This window comes from Lentinula edodes (assembly GCF_021015755.1).
Source record: "Lentinula edodes strain Le(Bin) 0899 ss11 chromosome Unknown C8R40scaffold_38, whole genome shotgun sequence".
Lineage (NCBI taxonomy): Eukaryota > Fungi > Basidiomycota > Agaricomycetes > Agaricales > Omphalotaceae > Lentinula > Lentinula edodes.
The window spans coordinates 1-24,914 of record NW_025764344.1 but is presented as its reverse complement, the minus strand read 5'-3'; the positions used below and the strand labels follow the sequence as shown (position 1 = coordinate 24,914).

The following is a 24,914-nucleotide window of genomic DNA, read 5'->3' as shown; positions in this document are numbered from 1 at the left end:
CCTTTGACCATGGCTCCCACCACAACGCATTATATCAATAAAGCCGCCCCCGGTGCACCTTTCTTTACCCCACTGCAAAGTCCCGCTAGTGGAACCGCGCTAGATCCTCAGCCAAATGGAAAGCCAATACCTAAACTATTTACGCCACTCAAGATAAGGGATGTAACTTTCCAGAATAGAATTTTTGTCAGTCTTCTTACATTCTTAAATCCCTCCATATGAGCTCATGATTAGACGTGATCAACAGCTTGCGCCGCTCTGCCAGTATAGCGCATCTAATGGCTTTGTGACTCCTTGGCATATGGCCCATCGTATGCATTCTATCTGCTTCACTACTCAGTAGATCTTCATATTCTCATCACAGTCGGAGGAATAATCTCCCGCGGACCAGGATTGAGTATCGTTGAAGCGACCGCTGTCCTTCCAGAGGGAAGGATCACTCCAGAAGATAATGGTATATGGGACGATGCTCACATCAAGGGTTTTAGGGAGATCGTAGATTTTGCACATTCGCAGAACCAAAAGATTGCAATCCAGGCGCGTTTCTATTTGTACTTGGGCAGTTTTTCATTATACAAATATTTATCTCCCATTACTAGCTCGCTCATGCTGGCCGTAAAGCATCTACCGTCGCACCCTTCTTACATCTCAACGCTAACGCAACACTCGTCGCTGGAGGCTGGCAACCACTCGGACCTTCCGCTATTCCTTTCTCTGAAGTCAACCAAACTCCGAACCAGCTCACAAAAGAGGAAATTCAACACATAATCAAAGCCTGGGCTGATGCAGCTAAACGGGCTGTTGCAGCCGGTTTCGATGTCATCGAAATCCACAACGCGCATGGTTACCTACTTATGTCTTTCATAAGTCCTGTGACTAACCACCGCACTGATGAATATGGGGGGAGCTTTGAGAACAGGATCAGGTTGACGTTGGAGATCATTGATGCTATTAGAGCCGTTATCCCTGACGGGATGCCTCTTTTCCTGAGGTGAGAAAATTCTTCTCTTCTCACACTCTGATCTGATCATAGTTTATGATCATAGAGTGTCTGCCTCTGACCGTATCGAACATCTCGACGAGCCTAGTTGGACCAACCAGGACACCATCAAATTCGCGTCCATCATCGCCGAACATGGCGTTGACTTCATCGATGTTTCTTCCGCAGGTAATCACTCTAAGCAAGACTTCAGTAACCCTCGCGCGCAGCAGGAGTACGCTGCAGAAATTTCTCAATCACTCAAAGACAACGGGAAGCATGGTCAAATCTTTGTCGGAACCGTTGGTGGAATTACTTCGGGCGTTCAGGCAGAGAAATATCTCCAGGATGGAGTAGCTGATGTTTGTCTGGTAGGAAGGCATTTTCAGAAGAACCCTGGACTAGTTTGGGCTTTTGCGGAAGAGTTAGGGATAAGGATTAGTTTGGCAAATCAAATTTCATGGGGATTCTATGGTAGAGGATCAGGAAACACAACCAAGAAGACATAATAGAATGATCAGTGTATAGAAGGTGACTCGGATTTTAGAAGAATAGTGCGTTGTCGAAGGTATGGCCATGACCCCTCTGAGGTGCATTTGCACCTGCGGGTGTAATCTGCAGACCCATTTTGGGCATCTGTCTCCACCGGTATATATTTTCTTTTACTATTTTCAGTAACCCTGATATCAGGTTCAAAAGTTGTGGTGTATATCGTTTAATGATATCAGTTCAGCAAACGATGCAAGTTGAAATGTAAATCGGAGAGGGTTCAAACGTTCATTGCTGAGTTGAACAGTACTAATAGTACTCCCTGACTGAGAATCTGCATGTTGTTCTTCCTGGGCTGTGTTCTTTTGTTTAATTTTATCAATCAGGAACTTTGTCCATGACATGCGGTACACCACAACTCACCTCGGGATAACTGTTGTGTTTTTGAAGTTGATCTGTAGTATCGAGGGTACTAGTGGATGCAATGTGAGCTGATTCGGAATCTGTCAGAAATCAGCTTAAAGGACCTTTGGCAAATACATCTTTTTCTAAGATTCACTAGTATTACCCCTTCGTGGCAACGATGAACTCCCTGTCTGCTTCAGAACAAGAACCATTGAACGACGGAAGGATTATATCGGTGAGAAATTTTAATGCCAACAGTTGCCAAAGTTCCTTCGTTTAAGACTCTCTGGGTTTCTGCGCAGTACTTCCTCGGTACGTGTCACTTCAAATATTACCCTTCCCTACTCATCGTTCAAAGAGCAGTATCAAGCATTGTACTTTTTTTGTACGATTGGATTCTCATGCTTCCGATCGAGATCAGATTTGTATGGAATACAAAACTACGACCTTTGAACGTCCTATATATCCTTCAAAGATACATGCCGTTCATCGACACCATCGCTTTTGCTAGTACAGGTCAGCCAGACCCTTCATCAGGTATTTGACTGCTTGTCGCTTAACCAGAACCCTATGCATGTTAGCCTCGCTTGTGAGGCCAATGAACCCAGATACATGTCGTGTCTTGGTGAATATCAGTGGATGTAAGACTTGTGTTCCTTTCTTATACTGCTAATTGCTCAATGCTATCCCAGGGATGTCTCTGGCTGGAATAGCCCTCACGGAAGGTGAATGGCGTCGTCTTACGAGTTCAATACGGACAAGGAAAATCTTAAAATCTATCAATTACTAGTCGTTCTAACAGTACGAACTTGGGCATTATGGGAGAACGATATCCGACTCTCATTCGGCCTTCCTATATTCTTTGTGTGTTGCTGGGCACCTAGCTTTTATATCCTCCATGTATTTCTTCAAACACAAACTTGTAAGCACGCCCTAAATTTTACTGCGAGTTGTTCATCTATAGCGCTATATCTACATTTTAGTCATACCTTCGCCCTTCCCACAAGAGTTTGGCTGTACTTACCTAGGCGGACAATCGGTATTTTACTTGTGCTGGGTCCTCTTGACAGTTTATGAAGCGGGTAAGAACTCATTTCAACTTCTTATCTCGGTCTGACATCACTTCGCTATTACCCAGGAATGTTGTTGCTGATGTTAATTCCTGCCATAAAATCTTGTACGCTTATTCATTGGGTTGATTTTCTTGCTGTATCTATAACATCTTATATGAGTAGTTCGTTCGGGAAGATGGTTTGCGTTAACGCGCATAGTCTATAGAGACGGTGAGTGCTTTGTAGGGATGATCAACTTGAACCTCGCACTTAACAGAGGTCTTTTGTAGGCATCACTTACTACATTGTTTTGTTCGGTGATTATATCAACTCGAATAGCATGTTGAAGTAGATACTAAATACGCGAAACAGCTTGGTCTGCCATGAACGTGGTTACCATAATCTTGCTTTCTGTGAGTGATTAGACATCTTTATCATATCCCCTAAACCGTCCACCTGTGTCCCGCCACAGCATACGGCCCTAGAAACCCTTTTCAACTCATATCAGCGCGTGATACACACCGTATTGACTAGCAGAGCGATTCTGCACATGCGAAGGCAATCACACTGGCAAGGATCAGGACTAGATGATTCTGAGGGGTAGCGGATGTCTCCTAGTTCACTTCTGTGTTCAGACTGGCATTGAGCTCAGATTTTCTACTTTTCTAATGGTAGTACATGGTCATAGATTTTATATATTATTAACAATTGAATATCTCTCTTTGTCAAGAAACACCTTCAGCTCCGAGGTCAACAGAATCTTGATTCAGCATTACTGACATACGGTTGAAGGTCAACTTATAGGTTGTAGAGTTATGTGTTATGCATGGCATTTCCCTGCAAACGCAGGTGGTAAATCAGAAAATCCATAGGGTTAAGAGTCGATTGTATGATTAATAAATAATTATTCAAAGGACATATATGTCCGGATATATAGTTGGCTCTCTTCCTCTATTGCGCAAGCACCGCCTATAAGTAGTCCATAGATCCAAACACACTACTTCCATTTATGAGGCTAGTCCAACAGAGTCCAACTCAATGCAAGAGTGATAATTCCATATCATTGGCTGTTCTTGTACGTTGTGTGTCTTCATCATCTAGTCCTGAAATCACATGTTCCTGGGTCACCACAATGGCCAGCGACCTCGTTGTCGGAAACTTGCGAGATTTGCTTCGCATGTGCAGAATTGCTCTGCTAGTGAGGACGGTATGCATCACACGCTGGTAGGAGCTAAAAAGATTTTCGAAAACATGCTGTGTGAGTCGGAGATAATTAGATCTACAGAGGTGTAGTAGTGTGTTGAAGTTGCTCACCGGAAGCAATAGTATCGCGACCACATTTACGACAGACCATACTTCATTGAGGGATCACACGTGTTGAACTTTTGATTCTAGATAGAGACTGTGTCGACACTCACGGAAAATTATGATGTAGTACGTGATACCTAAACATTCGGGAAAAAAAGAATTTCAGGTGTGCCAGGCTAGAATCTTCTTACAGGGCACTCACCATCTCTATAGACAACGCGGGTCAACCACCTTCCAGTGCGAACTGTACATATCGAAGAACACTCTGTTAAACAGATCAGCTGATTTTAGCGCACAAAAATCGCATACAATCTCTAAAACCAGGGATCAACATCAGAATCAGAATCACTACAAAGTAAAGGATCTTGGTTTATTTTCAGACGCAAGGGAAAGAGGAGAGTAAGTTCTCACCAGCTTCGTAGATTGTCAGGAGGACCCAGCATAAATAAAGTATTGGTTGACCACCGAGAATTACGCAGCCAATCTCTTGCGGGAGGGGAGATGGTAAGACTGTTCATAACAGAAAGAAGGTAAGTTTTAGTATTGCACCTTAGATAGCCCGTGAACTTCAGGGACATACATGTTTGCGACCGTAGAAACCGATGCATTATGTAGAAGTTGGGTACCCAGCAACACATGAAGAAAACAGGGAGGCCGATTGTCAGCCTGATATCTTTCCCCCATAACGCCCAGGTTCTCGCAGTAAGGAGGACTGTAGATATGATGAATCATTCGATGAGCAGCATGACCAGTGCAAGTCCGACACTAATTACCGTCCGTGAGGGCTATTCCAGTGATATACATCCCTACATTCAGAGCTCCGCGTAAGCCGCCGTATCACGTGATGCCTAAAGATTGACGCACATCCGCTGATGTTGTATAAAATACGACACGCCTCTGAGTCTATTGGCTGCACGAATGAGACTAAACACCATCCGTTCAGCGACAAATTGGCGGATGCAACAAAAACCCTGACTTGCCTACGAAGAGAATTGCAACAGTGTCAACAAATGGCATATATCTTTGGATGATATAAAGGACATTCAAAGGTCGTCGCAGGCTAGCTGTCCAAACGAATTCTATCTCCGCTGGGAGCATGAGCATCCAATCGTACAAGAACATTACGATGCTTGATGCTATGTTCGAACAATTGCCAATAAATTCAGCGCAACGATAATCGCAAGGTTTTTACGCACCGACGAAATTCTGCTCAAACAAAATAGCTCTTCAGAGAAATAAATTGTGATAGGGCTGGCACCCTTTACTAACCGATAACAACACCCGGTCACGAAAGTATGCTTGAAGAAGCGTAGAAGAAATGGTGTCCATCACTGGAAGCAGAGCGACAAGAGCAAAAGAGGAACTGAAATAAAGGGAGGCGAAGGAAAGTTTATAACACTGCTCAATCGCTGGAGTCGGAGGTCATCTCGAAACAGTGAGAAAATCATAACTTGTCTGTACTGAACAAATCATATACATAGGGATGTACCTCAATTCATCAAAGCCTACTCGATAGTAACAAAGAATCAGAGAGCAGAAGGATCGATATCAACGCCTCAACTGTTTGAGGTAACTATTGCAACATAGTTCGTGAACAAGACCAAGATGCATTGCCAACGTTTATTTACATTCATTTGCGTTACATAAGACCGTGATAATGACGGCTTCTAAATATGTACAATCTCCGTCGACGCCTCCAAGAAGAATAACATGCCCCGAATTTAATAAAGTGATACAACCAACTGGTTCGCTGTATCGCTTCGATCCAGCGCAACGATAGAATGCACTGACTGGTTTGCGTTCAATAATAGATTTCCACTAACTCGCTTCCAAACTGCTCGATCCCAATTACTTTGAACCTTGGCCCATCATCGTCTGACCCAGATTGAGTAGCCTTTCCTTGGGATTTCTTGTTACTCTTGCTCGCTCCCCCCCACTCACTTCCCTCTCCAAACTCTCTCTTCCAGGCGCGACTCAATCCTCCTTCCCACGCATATAATTCCACCTTCCATCCTCTTCTCAAGGCCGTCCTGACTCCTCCCAAGAAGCCATCTTCATTAAATTGCCCCACGTTGCCATCTCCGGTAGCGAGAATTATCGTGCTACCTTTAGGTGGAGGGCCATCGATGGAGGCAAGCACTTGGTGAAGCTTGAGCTGAAGAAGCTCATCAACACCTTGTTCGCGATAGCGAATGCGTTGCTGTTGAACTGGGCTAGGTGTGATAATGGCAGGAGGGGCAAGAGATGCTGAGATGTTGAGGTTTGGAAATGGCGGTGGTGTGGATGTGTGGGATGTAGGGAGAGAGTGCGAGTAAAGGTGACCAGAGCTCCGCATAAACCCCGGCGACAGCCCTGTTGGTCCCCCATTCTGCTCGCTCTCAGGCGAGCTATTGTCGGATATCTTTCGACTGTGAAATTTCTTCCGGCCAACTCCCGTAAATGAACTGGGTTTGTTGTCATAATTATAGTTGTTGTTGATTTGATTGTTGTTGCTGCTGTTCATGCTTCCAGCTCTGTTCCTTTGGCGCCTTTGACTTTGAGACGACGACGAGTCTCCCGCGGGAGAACTGACGTTCCCCGGTGCGCCATTCCCCGGATATGAACTGTATGGGGACTCGTTACTCTGGCTTTTCTTATGGTAACCCTGTTTGCCATTGCCTTTATCCCGATCCATCCCATCCCCCGTATCCGGTACACGAGCAAAAATCCTTACCTCAAATCCTAAGCTTTCAGCACCATCCATAGGTTGATAAAGTGGTGAGGAGGTCACTAAGATCCTACGAGTGATGGGCCGTCCACGCTCAAGAATGAGAGATAAAGCAGAGTGTGATAGGTGTTTCGGTGGTTTAGGGTAGGGAGAGGAAAACGAATGTGGCGAACTAGAAGGAGGGGAGGTTGCAGATATTTGCGATTGAGGAATCCTATAAGAAGATCCACGGTACTGAGGGTGTTGCCGAGGGTATCGCCGGAGATAATTCAGTAGTCCAATTAGTATGTTGGAGCTTAATCAAATAATGAGTAGAGGGCGAAATACGTAAAAGAGAATACACGAACTGATCAACAAATACATGAATCAACCTCTCATCTTTCTTTCCAGTTCTCTTCAGGGGGTCACCCCTGGTGTCCACGAACCCGCCTAATACTACATGTTTACTAGGACCCTCCGCATCTACAGAATCAAGATAGCCTGCTGGGCCTGACATTTGGAGGGAACCAGACGCAGCTCGCGGAGGAGACATCGTTCGATACCGTACCTTCTTGAGGTACTCTCTATCCTCAGGGAACAAGGCTTCCAACTTCTTCCCCAACAACTTAAGCTGCTGAACACGAGGCGAATCTTCGGTGACCGAATCTGTGGACTCATCCTCCTCGTCTTCGTCTTCGTGCTCATGACGAATAAGACGGAGTTGAGGTGTAGATCGGCTGTGAAGTAATCTGGTCCGACCTCGTCCACGGGCTCTACGCGAAGGGGTTCCTGGAGTAGAGCTGAAAATTACACTCTGTGATGCTCTCAATGGACTGGATTGCTGCTCAACAGAGGAAGAAGAGTCGTCTGCATCTACTCCGAGAGCGTCCGCATCTTCCGCATCGTTAAGATCATCAGCTAATGCAGTCGATGCAGTGATAGTGGAAATAGAAGAAAACGTTGATACTGTTGGAGTGCGCGTGGTGGATTGAGCACGAGGCGTCTTATTTCGTTTGCGACGGCGCTTCCGACGGGGGTCAATTCCTGTCAACATTGCTGCTGTCGTTCCAGTCTCTCGTTGCGCAGTCCATCGCTCCCGCTCTGCGGCAATGAATTGAAGTGCCTCGTCGAGGTAACCAAGTGAGGGTTGTTCTTCCACATCGAATAGGCCAAGATCTTGGCTACGAAGCTGCTCATCAGATTCATCATGATCATTATCATCATTGGTATTGTCGTGATCGTAGAAATCGTCGTCTACGGCCTCAATCTGCACCGTGCGTGGGCGGTCACGGTCTGTGGATTCAGCGTCGGTAGTGACAGGGTCAGAAAGAGAAAGATAGTTTGCAATAGGCCTGTGTGACCATACTGTCGATTTATCCTCGCGAAGATCACTGGAAGAAGTAGCTAGTGAACGGGATGAAGAGGAAGTAGTATTCGCTAGCTGTGCAAGAGTAGAATTGGCGGTCCTTAGAGGCGGCTGAAGGTTGGTCCATGCGCGTAGCACAGCGGTAAATGCGCCAAGGTCGGGAGTTTCTACTTACCTATTTGAGCAAAACTTATCCTGCATGGTGAATTGCATATACCACTCACCGTCTGAAGTAGGCTCCGAAGGCACGGAATAGTCGGAAGAAAAAGGACTGACTGGAGTTGGTGAACCTGTGCTTGTTGTAGTAGTGGTATCAGAATTTGAGCGAATCATTAGAAGAATAAAGATAGAAAGTGAAATATAGATGGTGAATGTACAAAATCAAGGTGCATGTTTTCCTCAAGGCGCTAGAAGGCGCTGCAGCGAGTGGGCTGGTAGATAACTTCGACAAATAATGTACGTAAGATATTGCTTTTTGTCTCTGTTCGACAACAATATCTCAGCCAGCTGAAAGGTTCCATTGTTGTATCTGGATGATTCGCAGGTAGGAACAGGTACTCTTTTCATCAATCTTATGCATGCGGCCCCTCCCGTAATACTTAGCCATGAAAACCATCGTAATCAAGCTCGTTTCTTCAATTGACCACGTTTTTTGCCCATTTATTGGGGAAACCAAGTCACAAGCTACATAGTTATATCCAGGTTATATCTTCAGCTTCCTTCAATTCCAAGATCATGTATTTTTTCGTAATAAGCCAGCACCAAGCCAGCACCTGGCTATCGCCGGTCCGGAAGTCCGACATATCCTCCGATAAAACCAGCTGCAGGTTGGGGAGTCATTTTCTTATTCGTTGTTGAACTTTTTCTCCCACTGCGAAGCGAAATCAGAGGCGTGTACACTCATATATAATCCAGCTGTATTATTGATGCTGACAGGACTTACTGCAGCCTTGTAAGTGACTAGGTCGACACACCCCAAACCATGATTGCAACAAATTCGGCGGGATTCCTCATTTACGAGGGAGTTATGCCTCTGTTGAAGACGTGTGTACTAATTGGTTCCTTCCATTCTGCGTCAACCACTTAATTTGTTTGCACGCAGCTACATTGCTATATTCATCGGCTACATTGTTGCCCGGACGGGTTTGTTTCCTCCTGCGGCATCCCGAAGCTCTTCCCAGTTGACTATGAATGTCGCATTACCTTGCCTTATCTTCTCCAATATCGTGCCAGCCTTCACGCCGTCGAACATATCCGCTATCGGTCCGCTGATGTTATTGGCTGTGATATACATTCTTGTGGGCTTTGCATCGGGGCTGATAATCAGAGAAATATGTTTCGTACCGAGGAACTTCTGGCAAGGAATCATAATTGCTGCCGGGATGAGCAATTGGGGAAATTTGCGTGAGTGATTTTCTCGTTTCTTTTGTTGTAGTCCTTACTGTACATTACTTACTTGTTGTTTGTAGCAACATCCGTCGTTCAATCTGTCACTGCGCACGCGCCGTTCAACGGAACCACAGACGTTGAACTCGGTGTTTCCTTTGTCTCCATATTCATCATGGTCTACCACATATTCTTCTGGGTCTTTGGTGCCGCCGCGTCTCTTCAATGGGACTTCCTTCCGGATGTCCCACAGGGAGAAGAAGCAATGAGACGAGTGAAATGGAATGAGAAGCCTATCGGCGGATTTCTCTACCGATGGCTCTACCAACAAACGCAGGAGGAAGAAAGAAGACTAAAATCTGCGGCATTCTTTGGGAAGATGAAAGGATTCATTGGGAATAAAGAAAATTTAGGATCAAAGAGCCGTAATTCTTTGGAGCAAGAAAAAATTGAAGAGGACATATCTTCTTTCCCAGAAATGTTAGAGGCAGGTACCGCTAGGATTCAGCAGCAAAGCATAGATCCCGACGTTCAGCTCGCCCGTAGAGTTTCCAAAATATCCGCACAACTACCCCAGCACCAATCCCAATTTAATCCCGCGTCCGCTTCACGTACACACTCACATAATTGCTCAGAAACGACTTTACCGCTAGAAGAAAATCTAGATGGCACAGTCACACATAATACCTCAAAATGGGAACGTCTCTTCCCCTCGCGGTTCGCCAAAGCCATTAAATCAATTTCGGTTATTATCACGCCAGTGACCATTACTCTGGCAATTTCCCTTCCCGTTTCAGTGATTCAGCCATTGAAGGCCCTGTTTACGGATGCCACAGCCAGCGGAGGACCCGATTGGACTGGACCAGATGGCAGTCCCCCGTTAAATTTTATCATGGATACTGGTATGCATGAGGTAAATAGCTAATGCATGAACTGACTTCTTACCCTGGCTTATTTTTGCAGCGACATTCGTTGGGGGACTGTGTATTCCATTGTCGCTCATTATCCTCGGAGCGTCTTTTGCTCGTATGAGCATTCCAAAACGCTTAAGCACTTTACCGATACCAGCAATGATAATGGTCACATTGTCAAAGGAGGTTCTGGTCCCCGTTGTTGGTGAGCATAGGGAGTCGTGCACGCTCAAAGCGAAGTTTGGAATTTACGTAATTCCGACTTCAAGGTATCTTCCTCACACAAACATTCGTGAACAAAGGTTTAATACCTAAAGATAATCTCGCACAGCGATTTGTGGCTATCTTTCTTAGTGGAACACCGACCGCTGTCAAGAAAGTATCATCTTTCTCATTTTCGTATCGTTTCTGATCAAAAGAACAGTCAGTTGGTTGTCGCAAATCTGTATGCTCCCGAAGGAGGCATGGATACATTGACAGTGAGCGACTACATAGTAATTTTTCGACAGACGTACTGATTGCATTATTGGACGAAGGCATTCCTGGTGGTGGAATGTACGTGTTTGCCTATGATTATACCGAAATAGTCTGCTGATTGGAGTATTTGAATGTCACATAGATACTTTCATGTTCATCTCCTCGACGTGAGTGTGTCCAATTTCTATGCCACACAGTTTCCCCTACATCGTTTTTCAGAGCCCTGACTGCAGTCGCCTTACTACTTCTCTGAGTCAGATCCAGCGTGTGCTAGGCGCGACTTCAGAAATTTTGGGCACTGTAGTAATCATTAGAGTTACCTTCAATAGAATAGAGTCTCTATACTTAGATGGTGGTGCGTAGTGGGTTGTGTGGATATTTTTGGGATTGAATTGGAGAGTAATATTCGACATTGATTTTTTCACAAGGTAATTGTATGATTTATGAACAGTAAACTAAAGGTATGCATCAATTCACAATCGTCGGACACTTTACACGGCGACGGTTGAGCGCTCTCGCAGAGAGCAGTGGAATAACTTCGTCCCTCCCTACAAGGGAGGAGGATGTCGTCTCATGGAAAGCTTGCTCCGATGGCCATGATCCCCAGCATCCGTGGTTGAAGTTTACGGGGTATCATGAAAGATGAGAAAATTGATCCGTGAACGGATCCAGTGATTTAAGGAAGGTTAGGAAGAACTGTGGAAGTGTGAGTATGATGAGAGGAGGGAACCATCAAATTACGCTGTGAAGTACTCACTAGCGTCAGTCCATATAGCCTGGTCGCTACCGTCAGAGTTTGGTGTGATGGTCAAAGCGTAGGTGGTATCAAAGGCTCCTGCAGCCCAAGCAGTGAAACCGACGATATAGTCAGAGTTGGATTTAACATAAGCCAATTCGCTTTTGAGACTGTAAAAATGAAGATGAGAAATGTCTACAAACCTTGGAAATTTCACTCACTAGCTCTCGCATGATGCAGTACTTCCTCCACCAGTCTCACTGAGGAACGCCTGCCTGCTGTTGGTTTTCAGCCAGGCAACTAGAGTAGTAAGGACGTCGACGTTATCCTGTCGTGTGCAAAAGAAACAAATTAGTACAGGCGCACAACGTTGTTGTAAATTCAACGCACAGTCACGCATTCCGTGCTCGTACCGCTGCCGTCTGAGTCGAGGTACTTGTGGACTGTTGTACACTGTGCTAAGTACCAGACGGACCGCATTGTTGAGCCAAGGATCACATACCGTCAAAGAGAAGTTTGTCACTTCCACCGGAGGGGTCAGTTACATCCAAGAGGTACGGTCCAGCCTCTGTCGGCAGGGTTCCGGCAGAAGAATACGACGAGCCAGGAAGGAGCATATATTGGGAGGTTGCGCCCACTTGACGAATGGCTGTGACGGCAGCCTGCACAGAATCGGCCCAGTCAGAAAGGGACGAGACTGCGAAAGGGTATCAAAACGTGTAGGGCCAATAACATTCAATAGAAGACCTACGATCGTGCGGCTCGTTCATGAGACCAAACTACAACACAAATATGTTAGAATGAAAAGGGATTAGTTTCGGAGGATTACGCACGATAATGCGGTCATTACTTGCGTATTTTGTTGCAAGCTGACTCCAGAGACTGGCAAACTCGTCGTTGGTAGGCCCTCCTTGACCGACAACGGCGCCATTCCAACGCGCGTAGTTGTGCTAAAATGGACTGTGAATTTGAATTCTCGCGATATGTAATATATATCAATACCCACAAGGTCAAGAATAACATAAACATCATCCCCGGAAGCAAGAGCTGCTTGTACAGTCGCATCATATTCCGCAAAGAAGGTACTGTCGATGGTTCCGCCAACAGTAGGAGTCATCAATTGCCAGGCTATACAGTTATCAGACGTTGAACTTCGCAAAATTGCACCGAACATACCAAATGCTATGAAGATTTACAGCGTTTGATAATCAGTTTGAGGTACCAGTAATTACAGAAAGCGCAATTACTGAGTACTCACGAATACGGAAGACATTAGCACCCTGATTAGCAAAATGGGCATACTGAGATGATGGTGGGGTTACACCGGTCCCACTAAATGATCCATCCGTATACTAGAAACAGAAAGCAACGTTATGATTTAGTGAATTGGGCACTGAGACCATGCTTACCACAGAAAAATCATATCCTGCAGTGTTCACTCCACCACGGAATCCGAGTGAGCTTGAGGAGGCGGAGGATGTTGCAGAAGAAGACGCAGCTGTCACACTACTGGAAGTAGTGGTAGATTTTACAGACGAAGATGCCGTGGCGGAACTTGTAGTAGTAGCTTTCACAGATGAAGATGTTGCGACGGAGCTAAGAGCAGTAGTAGATTTTACTGACGAGGATGCTGTGACAGAACTAGATAAAGTGGTAGAAGACACTGCTGCAACAACGGAAGTCAGGCTTGAGGTGGATGCTGATGAGGCCAAGGTCGAGCTCGAGCTCGCAGTGACTGGCAAACATTGAGAATAATCTGAAAGAAGTTCGAGTATGGTAGGAGATTCACAACATATATAGAGGCTTACAGTCATTCTGATACACGCAACTAGCCCCGGAGACGCAGGTGGTTGAGGTAGCTATCGAAAAGCGTCACTATATATAATTTAGGATACAAACTGAAATGAAACTCACTCCAGTCTTGTCCTCCACCTAGTTAATTGTCAGCTTAGTGAATCGATTTCCAAGGCCATCATACATACATTGAGCATACAGTGGGAGTGCAGTGGTTGTCGAAGAGGCCGTGGTTGCGACAGCGACGATGGTAGATATTCCAGTAGAAACTGCGGAAGTGACCGAAGTAGAAGCGACTTGCGAGCTACTAGCCTGGAGACATTGGTAGTAGTCTTCAAGCAGATTTATGTTCACGAACAGCGATAATTTTCAGAGAAAATACTGACAATCATTTTGATAGACGCAAGAGCTCCCCGACGCGCAGAGGGTGCTTCCGGCTAAAGATGTGAGCGGAAATCAATGAAACGAGAGGGAAAAAGCACTGAGAGGAACGTACTATACTCCAAGCCGCCGCCTTGCAACGCGTATGGGAATTTAGTACAAGTTTCGGGAGAGCGGATATTGCGACATACATTGACCATACAACTAGCATGAAAGAGTAAGCCAACAGATTCAAAGAAATATAAGACAGAGGACTGACCTGCACTTGTGCTTCAACAAGAGCGAGACCGCTGGTCACAAATGCAATCGAAATCGATTTCATGGTGAATCCAACAGGACTTTTAAGGAATGTAGGGATGAAAGAGAGTGAGGCCAAAGAGGCTATCCGCAGAACAGAAAGAAAAGAAAGAGAGAAACTTTGTTTTTTTCTGAATCATCACGTCGGCTTTATAGCAGATGGGTACGGGCTGATACGGGTCTGGAATTTTGTCAATTCCAGATTGATTCCAAGGATGTTCCTGGGATGTTCCTTGTTGTCGTTGTGGTTGCTAATGAAATAATTAAAGGCACCGAAACCTGACCGAAACTTAGCACCTGATAATCCCCCCTGACAGTATATATACGACGGATTGATCGGATCACCTTTGGTATATATACGTAGCAATAACAGCAGTTTCTCATCCTTGAATAAATCTAATAAATCTTCAGTAACTTATACTGACTGTTATATTGACGTGAATCTCTGAGCACACCGGGCACTACTCCCGGCGCATCCCGCCACCTTTTCCACTCTTATGTCAGCATATGGCCGGTCACTATATTGATCTCCCGCTCACTGTCCCGACTCCCCGTACATTATAGAAAAATGTCAAAGTTGCACATTTTCTATGAAGAACTTCGTACTATTATGAACAAAGCAATACAGTACGTGCTAATGAATTAGTTATCTAGTTCATCAATGTCCTCATCCTCATATCCTGACGCTTGGTCGTCATCACTCCTGTCATTGTCCTCATCCTCCCCTGTGCTCTTAGCATTGCCATCCTCGTCACTTGCCTCCTGCTCTGTATCCATCCTTCTGTTCGTCGATTGGCTTGCCCGTTGTCGTTTTGCTGCTGGCTCATCAGCATTATTTGGGGATCGACGTTTTGTTGCAGTCTTCTCATGGGTCCCTCCCCTGTCGCTCCGAGTTTTACGAGGAATTTCGACCTGTACCCCAGCTGCTTTATCATTCTCTAGCTGCGCCATGAACTTTTTATACTCCCGTTTATCCATGGTACTCCAATATGCCGAGCCAGATCTCCAGGCATCATATACAGCATCGAGCTTTGCTGGGTCAGTAATATCCCGCGGGGACATCAAGTCGACATCTTCTGGCCATCCCACAATCTTGACTTTGTACTTGGCAGAGATTTTGGTTCGGAAGTTGGGGTAGTTCATGCGAATATTGTCCACTCCGGTAATCCGTGCTAGAACATGAATATCAGGAAGCTACAGTGGAGATTAATTAAGGAAAACTAACCAAGCGATTCCAAAATGGTTTTTCCCGTTGCTTTTGCCTTTTCACTGTGGAGAAGCTTTCGGTTTCCCACTGTTCCCAATAAATCGATCAATAAAGTTTGTACTGATAACGGAAAACAAACCTTTATTATAAGTAGTAACAAATGCTTCGAAAAGGCAGGCCATCTCCCAAGGATCCTTCTTGAAGTACTGCTGAAAGAATTCATGTACAGGACCCCCACCAATAACAGTGGGCTTGATGGAACTTTCGAAAGTTCCCCGTACAAAGAACCCAAAACCCGCCACATCTGTTGCCTCTCGGAGCTCCTGGAACTGATCATACAGGTCACAACACGTTTGCCAAATAACGCGGTCTGGATGGCTTACATCGGAATTAAAACTTTGTAATAGCCTGGTCACCCTCATCGCACCAACTTTATTTGAGGCCCGGGCTACATCTTTCTTTGCCTGTTGATGCTCTTCTAATTCGTCCATCAATATCTTCATCTTCTCCGGATTAGTCTTTGCATCTTGGAGGTCATCATCAACTTCTGCAGCACGTCGAATTTCACTGATCTTTGCTTTGTGTCGTCTACCTAAATTGTTTGTGAGCGAATATACATATCTTCCTTGGAAAGACCATACCTTCGTTGAGCTCCTTAGATTTTGCATGTAAGATAGCATCCTGGGCGCTGTTCACTCGCTTCTTCCGATGATGCTTTGAGGTTCCCGCAAGTTTCTTGACCCTGTTGAAAGACACACCATGTGCATCAGCTATCTCCCCAATCCTTTCCTCCTGTTCAGCATGGAAACGAGAAATAGACTCATTCAAAAGCTTGCTCTTCAACATAGAAGTCGCCCTTGCAAGGGATTTTTCAGAGGCCCTCAAGTTCGATGTCGAAGTATCCCGCAGCTGAGATCTTTGAGAAGGACCCGGTGAGGGAATTGGGGAAAGACTTTGTGGAGGGGGTGTAGGAAGACTTGGCGAGAGAATTGGGGGAACACCTGGCGGAGGTATTAAAGGAAGACCTGGTGGAGGTATTGGGGAAACACCTGGCAAAGGTATTGGGGGGAGACCTGGCGAAGGTATCGGGGGAAGACCTGGCGAAGGTATTGGGGGAAGACCTGGCGGAGGTATTGGGGGAAGACCTGGCGGAGGTATTGGGGGAAGACCTGGCGAAGGTATCGGGGGAAGACCTGGTGGAGGTATTGGGGGAAGACCTGGCGAAGGTATCCGAGGACGACCTGGTGGACCTGGTGAAGGTATCAGAGGACGGCCCAGATGAGGTCTTGCTGAAAAGCCCAGAGCTGGCAATAAGTTTGGTAGGGCTCGTTGTGCAACGGGGCGGGACAATGTTGAGTCTACTTCACCATTGAGGATAGATACAACTCGATGGTTATGGGCTGGGCCATAAGTTCGTCCAGAATTTTGAGTAGGAGGAGGTGTAGGTGGATGAGGTGATGGGATGGGAACCGGAGAGTAGAGTCTCGATGCATCTATATTGGTACAAACCACGGGTTGCTGCCATTTGAGAGGACCAAGCTGAGGTTCTGAAGAAACCCTCCGTTCATGGAGCGCTAAAGACTCGCGGTCGTTCAATTGACCGGAATGAAAGCCTTCGGTGGTATACCGGCCATTATCTGCTGACTGATATTTTCCAAAAAGACCAGGCAGCGGTCGGTGGTTAAAGATACCTGCTCTTGGAGGAAGAGAAGCGGGGAACTCCTTGTGCAAGGTTGGAAAATCAGGTGTGAGTGACCGGTTTGAGTTCGTGTGTATATTAGCCAGAGATGGGGGTACAGAATATGCAATATCTGTTCCTTGAGAAGTCGGAGGGTAGTGGCCATAAAAGTTATTATTTCCTGAATTTTGGAGCGGGTTGTTACTGTGATACTGTGGATACAGGAAGGGAGGAGGATGCAGTGAGGGAAGTCGATGCTGAAAGCTGTGATTTGACATAGTAACTCGTTAACTTTGCACGTAGCTCAGACTTCGTCAAAGTTGTATTTCGAAACCAGTCAACAATGGGTTGAGGGCTGGTCAATAAGCACGTGCACTCATAGGAATCGATTTCAGATCCTGGTTCATTCTCTCCCATCAATTCTATCCCCACTCTCTTTCATCCTGCATATCGATTTCATCAACATCGCAAAGAACGTGGATAAATCTACTCAATGTCTGGTAAGGCTTATATGAAAGTTGCTACCCATCAATATTGAACTTTTAGGACAGCACCAACAACACCATCTCGTTCCACTTCTTCTAAAAGACCTTCTGGTGCTCCACGTTCTGTTCACAGAGACCGTGAAATTCTGGTAGCATTGTTGGAGAAGGATATCCAGGGTGCATTCTTTATACGCCTCGAAATACTGAACTAGCTAACTAGGTATAGAGGTCGGTATGCGGAATAAGGTCTTGCGGGAGGCTGAAGTTGTGGTTCAAGCTGCCAGTGCCCAGCTCGGAGAGCAGCTCAATAATGTGGAACAGAACATCGGTGCATTATCTATTCATCATTTCAACCAATTTACTGAGGTTTGTCAATTCTTTAGAAGAGCTCCGAAAGCTTACCAGCTTGCCATCAACCCCAACCCGTTCCCAAAGGGTTCACCACGTTGTTTCACTGGCAACCTCAACCTCCCGCAGCAGTGATCATCACCCCCCTCCTCCCTCCCCCACTAGCCATCAACCTCGCAAGTCTAGTACTCCATTAACCCCGACCGGTCCCCAGAAGGTCCGACACTTGACTTCACTGTCGATTTCCCACCGTGATCATCGCCCCCCTCTTCCTACCTCCACCAGCCACCAGCCTCACCAGTCTAGTCCACCGTCTACCCAGACCTATTCCAAGAAGGTCCCAGAAATCGCCCACAGCAGTCCCCACTCCCCTACTCCTGTCTCAAATAGCCACAGGTATCGTCAGTCTGTACCTCAAGACTCTGGTCCCTCTATTCCTTCCAACCTTGTATGGATTTCCTCGGATGAAGAGGCGGGCTATCCTGAGGATTCGGAGGATTCGGAGAATTCGGAGGATCTGGGTGATGACCGCTGGGTGCCTATGAGTGCCATGGAGGTTAGTAGCGATGAGGACGAGCCTTTACCCGGCCCAGGGGGTGTTGGTGTGGCGGAAATCAAAGCACGAAGGGCACAGAAATTTAGTAAAGCAGGTGAAAAAACCTATGTGGTATACTATGGTCGGAATGGCACCAGTGGGCTTTACTTCGAATGGCGCGGGTCCCATGGGGCAACTGGTGCTCTCGAACTGACCGGTGACTTCGCTGATGCAGTCCACAGGTCATTTAATGACCGCAAGCTCGCAGCAAAAGCATACAAAGAATGTAAACGGACCGGGGTCCTTGACATCTTCAAGACACCGTCGTCGCCCAAGGAGAACCTCATCCTCATCAAAGGAGAGAATCCAGGGGTATATAATCGATAGTACGTTCTATTTCTTCTGTACATCACCGACACTCAAGGATACTTTTAGTACCCTTATGAAACAAGGGCTTCGTTGGCATGGTGGGAAGGTCATTGTTCATATTGGAACTGCCTACGACGCCCAGCAGATGTTTCTTGCGTTGGAAAGGGAGGGTAAGACGATGAAGCTTCCAAAGGAAAAATCATGGGGTCTAAACTAGATTATGATACATGTATGGTTGCAATCGTACCTGCTATACATTTACCATTGTACCTCAATCCAATTCGTTCTCCCCCATTTCCCAGTTGGCAGTCATAAAATTCAATAGACCATTTAAAGGTAAATACGGGGATTGGTGGAGACACCAGCTTCCGTTCCGACACGGTAGGTATTACGACGGTAAGGATACCATAGATCAGCATCTGGGTGTCCGATCTTTTCAACAAACTCTGAGATCCGCTTGTCCTGTGCTTTCCGAAGGATGGTTTTCCTATTTCTATAAAGTATTGAATTGAGGAGAGCAATATACCAGATAACCACATACCTGAGATACGAAGCAGCAGCAGCTTCCTTTCGGGTGTTCTTACTCTCTGCTTTTTCCTCCTCCGTCATCCCAGCTCTTTTCTGTGCCATCCGAGTTTGGTTTCTTGCCCTTCCTGCTTCACCCTGCCTGACGTTCTAATTAATAAAGGTTATAAAAGAAATTAGGTGAATGACCTCTTACCTTCGTCGATACCTGCTGGACGCCATAGTCCTCCCAATCCTCCGGCATTCTTTTTTAATGGCTCTCTGTTTTTCAGTTTGCTTTGATACTGGAAGCCGTAGACGTGTTGGTGGCGATTCAGCATGAAGAGGCTTTTGTTTGACGGAGACCATGACACACGGAGTTGGTAGAACAATGTATAGGAGCGCAGTAAATCGACTGTGGGAAACTCTTCATCGAAGACTTTTACTGTAAGTCCGATTCACGATATTGTGTCAATTGTGCAAGATATTCTTCATTAGCCAATCTCAAAATATACGAGATAGATCTTGAGACATATCAGCTTGGATTAAAGACACCTTCCTATCTTTTAAATTTATTGTGTTCAAAAAAGTGCAAAAAACGATATGGGTATGTACAGGGATTTTCGCACATGTAGATATATCGTAACTTCATTCAGGATATATTTTTTCTACCAAGCAATTTTACCCCCCTAGCCTCAATAGCTCAGATACGTATATTAGAGCATGCCATGCACTCTGTGGAAATTTTAATAGAATTATTTATGCAAGATCATCCCTGTAAATTGTTCTCGAAGCTCAGATCTGGATTTTATGTGTGCATCACCACCTATCGGATCCTCACACTTCTTCACCTATATAACAAAAAAATGCATTCAAGCTACTATACTATATACTAATACTACAGTTCATCACTTCTTAGCATATCAAGACCAAACTTCCACAAATCTGTTCGATATTGAGCCCAATTCTTCTTCTGCAAGCCAGAAGCTCGAGTGAGAAATTCGTTGTCGTTCATAAACCCATTAAAATACCAGCGTAGGATCCCTGCAGCAGTAAAGAATGTAATTGAATGTCTTCGTTCCTCCGGTCCAATTGGAATATTGGCATGGGTGACTGAAGCAGAGGGCACCAGTATCCCCGCACCGGGTGGAAACTCCACAACAATCCCAAGGTTCCACATAATAAGTTGACCCCCGGCTTTATAGTTGAATCGTCCACCGTTCCAGATGCCGCAGCATAAAAAGAAAGCGTTCATGAAGTCAAGATGTGGGTCGGTTGAAGCCCTGGAGAAATTCAACTGCGAAGCAGCATAGCAACAGCGCTTGAAAGGACGCTTCAGATGAAGCCCCCCCATACCCAACAGGATCTCCATTAGATTGGTGAGAAGGCGGTGTATTTTTGGAAAGTATACTTCAACACCATCTATACCAATTGAACTGTGAGTAAGATCCACCAGCAAGATGAGGATGTTAGACTGACGATCTATAAACCTCGCTATGCGATTCACCTCCGGAGCATCCATCAGCGCCTGAAGAATCGGAGCGTTTCGTTTGGAGGCTGCAAAGTTCATAGGGTGGAGCTGCCCTTGGCCATGGCTGCACCCAATAGAAAGCGAGTCATAAACACCGCGACGGGGGGGGTGATCGAGTTTGGGGAAGTGGAGCTCCTGTTGGGCTTTTAGAAGCAGCTGGTCAACAACCTGCATGTTTGCAAGCCATTCACTCCGTTCGCCAACATAGCCAAGGAGCGCCGCCCAATGAAGACCATCCTCCGACCGGTACACACGTGATAGACTATGGGAGGTTGGGTACCGATGGTAGCTTTGAACAAAATAAAACACACCTGCCATCCCACTCAATATACTTGAGCCCAGACAGAGCAAGGACGTCCTGAACTGAATAAACCTTGGGGTAAGGCACAGCTGCACGGGAGCCCGTCCATGCCGTTGCATCCGGACCAGCAAAGCTACATTCAACAGCTGCAGCCTTAGTTTCAGCTGCCTTGCGAAGGGCCACTGACTTCAGGTTGGTTTGGAGGCTTTTCTGAACCTCAGCGCGTGCTTTGGCGCGTTTATCGCGCGCCCTATGGCGATCCTTCAACTTTTTTCGCTCAGCAGCACTTAGAACTGGCTCGACCGTATAACGGGCGCGTTTACACGGAGGGCGCAAATCGACCGGCTTCAAAAGGTCCTCAAGGGGTTGGAGAACGACGGAGACAGGTGCGGAGAAGGATTGCATCAAACCATCGGTTTCAAGTTGTTCAAAATCCTCCACAACCCCACCTTTCCAAGCAGCCTCCGATACAGCACACCCATTACTTAGAAGGGATTCACTGTTAACCTTGAGAAGGGTTAAGACTTCACCTCGAAGAATATGCGGGTTAAATTCTCGTTTACTCCTTGTGAGCCTCAAGCCTAGGAACGGTTATAAGAGCGGTATATTGGTATATTGCATAGACTGGGTAAAAAAAGCGTTTGCGGCGTCCCCAAGGTCGGGGTCGCATACCAACGCGTATGGAGACCACCCTCGGCGTCCCCAAAGTCGGGGTCACCTAACGGTGGTCTCAGTATGTAGGCCGATAGGGGCGACGCTCACCTTCTCCCAGAATTAAAGCCGGGTCGAGCTCTGCAAGCAGGCGCTTCTTCACCATCGACTTAGAAAAGAAAGAAGAAATAACAGACGAGCGACTTAAAGTTATATAAGAAAACACGTCACGTGTGCGTATGTCTCTGTTTGTCTGAACCACCTCCACCCATGAAGCCCTCGAAACGCCTCAAAGTTAGTAGGACCGTTGTTATGTCCACCTCAAGTCTCAGCGGAAATGGCCGATCCCGCGCCCAATTGAAGATCCATCGACCCAGCGACCTCAGGCGCATCAAGGAACAGAGGGCGACGGAGGAAGTGCGTGTCCTCAACGTTCAGCGGGTTGACGAGAATGACTATGAACTCTCCGTGGACATGCCGACGGTTCTAAGCCATGCTGGTGGTGAGGTTATGGTGGATTCTGAGGAGGGATTGGGGGATGATGATTGGGAGGAATGCGGGGACATCTACCAAGAGCTGTTAGACGGTTGCAGACGGATGTAAGTGCAACCGTTTCTCGTGTGCACTGCTAATTGACCCGCTGGTGTGATAGCTACCGTGTGGATGGTCGTAAACGCTGCGACCGAACGGAACGCGCCCACTACCACTGGACGCCCCAATTCGACGGTATGGTCGATGCATTTATGGCTTGGTGTCTCAACGAAGAGCGGGGTCATTGTATACCTGAACCCGACGGTGTTCCCTCCATCTCTGTGACAGTAGTTGACGTCTTCGGTAAGCTTATTCCCCCTACAATCAGTTACTAATGCTGACAGACCCTCGTAGGTACCTCAAAAAGACTCGTACCCCTCACCGGTGACCAGTATCAGTCGGAAAGCATGGTCCGCGCTGGTGTTTTTCCATCCTCACCGCTTAGACATCACCACGGCTTCACAACCCGCACCCTCCATCTCTTCCATGATCTATTTTGTCGCTGCCCACGCCTCTCCATCCAGCCCTTCATCAAAACTCTCTGCGATGTTCAGGGCTTTCCATTCAGACCCTACCTCATGCACCAGTTTTCCTCAGCCTACGATGCTTATCTTGAGGTAAAGGCTCGAGTCCGGAAGCTGGTTGCGCAGGCGCTTGGTAGGGATTCACCCGACTGGCGAATTATGCACACCTGCCCATGTTGCCAGTACGAGCTCGAGGAGGATTCTGCACTGGATATTCGGATGATGGTAGCTATGGATGGGAATGACTCTTTGAAACGGGTCGAACGTCGCAGGGAAGCCGCCGACGACTCCTCTGCGGAGGTCGCGGACTCGGGTGTAATTGAGAGACTGGATCCTCGGCAGGCGGGTGGGGACTATTTTCTTTCGCGTGCGGCTGTCGATGAATGGGCGGAAGAAAACTGGAAGACCGTGACGCCGTGGATCCCTGGGAATAGCTTTCGGGAATGGGTTTGGAGGACTGGGAGGTGTGAGGAGAAGTGGCATAACGCATTGGACAAGAACACCGGGAAGTCATGGGCGAAGTTCGATGAGAATGGGATATTCTTGCTAATTTGCCGGCACGGCCTGGTTTTGTCATTGGCAGACATGGTGAAGTCGGGCGAGAGGTATGTCCCCCATCCTCCAATACATTTCGTGTACTGACCCTTCAACCCTAAGAGCGAAGTACTCCTTAGCCACCATGCACCTGTCATGCCTTGCTTCTCCGGACCTTTCCCTTTCCTTTCCAGAGCTCCGGTTCATCACTTATACATGTTTCCGATATTCTATGCACCATCCTTACAATCTTTACTGTACATATTACCTGTCACTCCAGTAGCCACATGACATATGTACCTGACAGCCTCATGTACAGTATATAGGTTGGGGACTCCCCTCGGAGCTCCCCAGCGTGTTATTGTCAAATCTTACCTGGAAACTCTTCCTACCTGGCTTGGTCCCTTTAGTACAGTCTACTAGTACTTGCTAACAGGGCCTGACACGTCTCAACAGTCATATATTTCCTCATTATCTGTTTCCTTTATCTCTGTCTCACCTCAACTCTGTTTCTCCTCTCTGTTTCCTATCTCTGGCCTCTTTCTGTCAATCCTCGTATTGTCTACGCCTCTACTTCGACTCACCATCTACGTCGAGGCTCTACAATTCGTCCTTCATCCTTTGGAACCTCCCATTAGGTTCCCAATTCCGCTTCATTGCTCCCTAAGCTCCCCACAGCTTCCCACTCGTATCGGCTACACCTCCCCTCCACATTGAAGCGGTGGTTACGTGTTACGTTCTACACCTCCAGGACCCTCTATTAGGTCTACCCAAGCTCCACAACTACCCCTGGTTAGGCTCCCCTCACCAGTATCGGCACTATCCCATACCTCCTCGTACGGCCTAGGCGGCTACTGCGTTCGCTTAGGCCCAGTCTGGGTAAGACCAGAGCAGGCCTTCTGTGCCGGGGCCTCACATAAAATGTAAGACCTGGGTCAAAATAGGTCTTAGGGTAGGTTTTGGTATGTGGAGGTTTATGTTGTAGCGTGCTAGGAGCAGGCTGGAGCTCGAAGGGAGCTACGAGAACCGCGACCGAGGACGGGAATGACCTAGTAGTGGTTGGAACGACGAGATGGTGACCCTTGAGGGGTTCCTAGGAGGTCCAGGGAGGTCCCTAATGCGTAGGGAGGTTCGGGACGAGTGCGGGACCGTAAGATATTGCGTAGTAGGAGTTGTACTCGCTAGAACGTCAATATAGAGTCGAGTAGGTAGTTTATGCAACGGGGTCTCGAGGGTGTAAGCTCCCGAGAAGGGATATGCCAGGGAGGGTAGGTCCCTGGGGCTAGGTTGGAGGATGGTCGTCCTCGAGTGTGGGAGGTGGTAACGGAGAAGCAGTACGTAGTTCGACGTGAGGGGTAGCTTCGACGTTACCTAGATCGAGGTCCCGAAGCTTACGAAGTAGCTAGGGAGCTCTGGGAGGTTTGGGGAAGAGTAGCTCACCAAGCGGGT

The 24,914-nt window shown here is 46.8% G+C and overlaps 12 protein-coding genes across 12 annotated transcripts; 6 read left to right on the top strand and 6 right to left on the bottom strand.

Annotated features, from left to right (window-relative positions):
* Positions 1-9: 9 nt before the first annotated feature.
* C8R40DRAFT_1162721 (FMN-linked oxidoreductase) lies at positions 10-1,488 on the top strand (the record flags this gene model as incomplete). The annotated part of the gene is made up of 5 exons (XM_046230274.1): positions 10-186; positions 248-311; positions 365-537; positions 600-991; positions 1,047-1,488. The coding sequence occupies 5 exons, from the start codon at positions 10-12 to the stop codon at positions 1,486-1,488; spliced, it is 1,248 nt and encodes a 415-aa protein (XP_046082348.1).
* Positions 1,489-2,135: 647 nt separating this feature from the next.
* C8R40DRAFT_561835 (uncharacterized protein) lies at positions 2,136-3,431 on the top strand. The gene is made up of 10 exons (XM_046235468.1): positions 2,136-2,185; positions 2,237-2,389; positions 2,455-2,514; positions 2,566-2,598; positions 2,664-2,795; positions 2,857-2,955; positions 3,012-3,050; positions 3,109-3,156; positions 3,216-3,242; positions 3,298-3,431. The coding sequence occupies exons 2-10, from the start codon at positions 2,275-2,277 to the stop codon at positions 3,348-3,350; spliced, it is 606 nt and encodes a 201-aa protein (XP_046082347.1). The 5' UTR covers positions 2,136-2,185; positions 2,237-2,274; the 3' UTR covers positions 3,351-3,431.
* A 529-nt stretch (positions 3,432-3,960) lies between these two features.
* Positions 3,961-5,829, bottom strand: C8R40DRAFT_1256911 (uncharacterized protein; the record flags this gene model as incomplete). Its single annotated transcript, XM_046233782.1, has 11 exons — positions 5,503-5,829; positions 5,430-5,439; positions 5,214-5,369; positions 5,098-5,157; positions 5,007-5,039; positions 4,814-4,945; positions 4,616-4,743; positions 4,436-4,496; positions 4,344-4,370; positions 4,240-4,280; positions 3,961-4,179 (listed from the first exon to the last, which is right to left on the bottom strand). Exons 1-11 carry the CDS (start codon positions 5,560-5,562, stop codon positions 3,961-3,963), a joined length of 927 nt encoding a protein of 308 aa, XP_046082346.1. The 5' UTR covers positions 5,563-5,829.
* A 205-nt stretch (positions 5,830-6,034) lies between these two features.
* Positions 6,035-8,618, bottom strand: C8R40DRAFT_1174668 (uncharacterized protein; the record flags this gene model as incomplete). The annotated part of the gene is made up of 3 exons (XM_046232207.1): positions 6,035-7,235; positions 7,288-8,452; positions 8,510-8,618. The coding sequence occupies 3 exons, from the start codon at positions 8,616-8,618 to the stop codon at positions 6,035-6,037; spliced, it is 2,475 nt and encodes an 824-aa protein (XP_046082345.1).
* A 649-nt stretch (positions 8,619-9,267) lies between these two features.
* On the top strand, positions 9,268-11,230 carry C8R40DRAFT_1162719 (auxin efflux carrier; the record flags this gene model as incomplete). Its single annotated transcript, XM_046230273.1, has 8 exons — positions 9,268-9,329; positions 9,388-9,689; positions 9,755-10,573; positions 10,635-10,787; positions 10,852-10,961; positions 11,002-11,061; positions 11,119-11,137; positions 11,202-11,230. The coding sequence occupies 8 exons, from the start codon at positions 9,268-9,270 to the stop codon at positions 11,228-11,230; spliced, it is 1,554 nt and encodes a 517-aa protein (XP_046082344.1).
* A 505-nt stretch (positions 11,231-11,735) lies between these two features.
* On the bottom strand, positions 11,736-13,541 carry C8R40DRAFT_1162718 (glycoside hydrolase family 5 protein; the record flags this gene model as incomplete). The annotated part of the gene is made up of 11 exons (XM_046230272.1): positions 11,736-11,755; positions 11,817-11,965; positions 12,017-12,123; positions 12,186-12,238; positions 12,298-12,492; positions 12,547-12,574; positions 12,629-12,745; positions 12,802-12,923; positions 13,054-13,147; positions 13,205-13,293; positions 13,472-13,541. 11 exons carry the CDS (start codon positions 13,539-13,541, stop codon positions 11,736-11,738), a joined length of 1,044 nt encoding a protein of 347 aa, XP_046082343.1.
* A 168-nt stretch (positions 13,542-13,709) lies between these two features.
* On the bottom strand, positions 13,710-14,576 carry C8R40DRAFT_1122311 (uncharacterized protein). Its single transcript, XM_046228858.1, has 5 exons — positions 14,230-14,576; positions 14,162-14,174; positions 14,086-14,103; positions 13,976-14,026; positions 13,710-13,921 (listed from the first exon to the last, which is right to left on the bottom strand). Exons 1-5 carry the CDS (start codon positions 14,290-14,292, stop codon positions 13,728-13,730), a joined length of 339 nt encoding a protein of 112 aa, XP_046082342.1. The 5' UTR covers positions 14,293-14,576; the 3' UTR covers positions 13,710-13,727.
* Positions 14,577-16,511: 1,935 nt separating this feature from the next.
* Positions 16,512-16,760, top strand: C8R40DRAFT_1006316 (uncharacterized protein; the record flags this gene model as incomplete). The annotated part of the gene is made up of 1 exon (XM_046222808.1): positions 16,512-16,760. A coding segment is annotated over one exon (249 nt), but the record flags the coding sequence as incomplete, so codon positions are not given.
* A 1,970-nt stretch (positions 16,761-18,730) lies between these two features.
* C8R40DRAFT_1029755 (uncharacterized protein) lies at positions 18,731-19,082 on the top strand (the record flags this gene model as incomplete). The annotated part of the gene is made up of 2 exons (XM_046223128.1): positions 18,731-18,906; positions 18,956-19,082. Coding segments are annotated over 2 exons (303 nt in total), but the record flags the coding sequence as incomplete, so codon positions are not given.
* Positions 19,083-19,219: 137 nt separating this feature from the next.
* On the bottom strand, positions 19,220-19,658 carry C8R40DRAFT_1072557 (uncharacterized protein; the record flags this gene model as incomplete). The annotated part of the gene is made up of 3 exons (XM_046226474.1): positions 19,220-19,382; positions 19,431-19,564; positions 19,611-19,658. The coding sequence occupies 3 exons, from the start codon at positions 19,656-19,658 to the stop codon at positions 19,220-19,222; spliced, it is 345 nt and encodes a 114-aa protein (XP_046082339.1).
* A 633-nt stretch (positions 19,659-20,291) lies between these two features.
* On the bottom strand, positions 20,292-21,098 carry C8R40DRAFT_1054909 (uncharacterized protein; the record flags this gene model as incomplete). The annotated part of the gene is made up of 2 exons (XM_046224961.1): positions 20,292-20,815; positions 20,873-21,098. The coding sequence occupies 2 exons, from the start codon at positions 21,096-21,098 to the stop codon at positions 20,292-20,294; spliced, it is 750 nt and encodes a 249-aa protein (XP_046082338.1).
* Positions 21,099-22,532: 1,434 nt separating this feature from the next.
* On the top strand, positions 22,533-23,573 carry C8R40DRAFT_1054966 (uncharacterized protein; the record flags this gene model as incomplete). The annotated part of the gene is made up of 2 exons (XM_046224967.1): positions 22,533-22,697; positions 22,752-23,573. Coding segments are annotated over 2 exons (987 nt in total), but the record flags the coding sequence as incomplete, so codon positions are not given.
* Between the last annotated feature and the right edge of the window lie 1,341 nt (positions 23,574-24,914).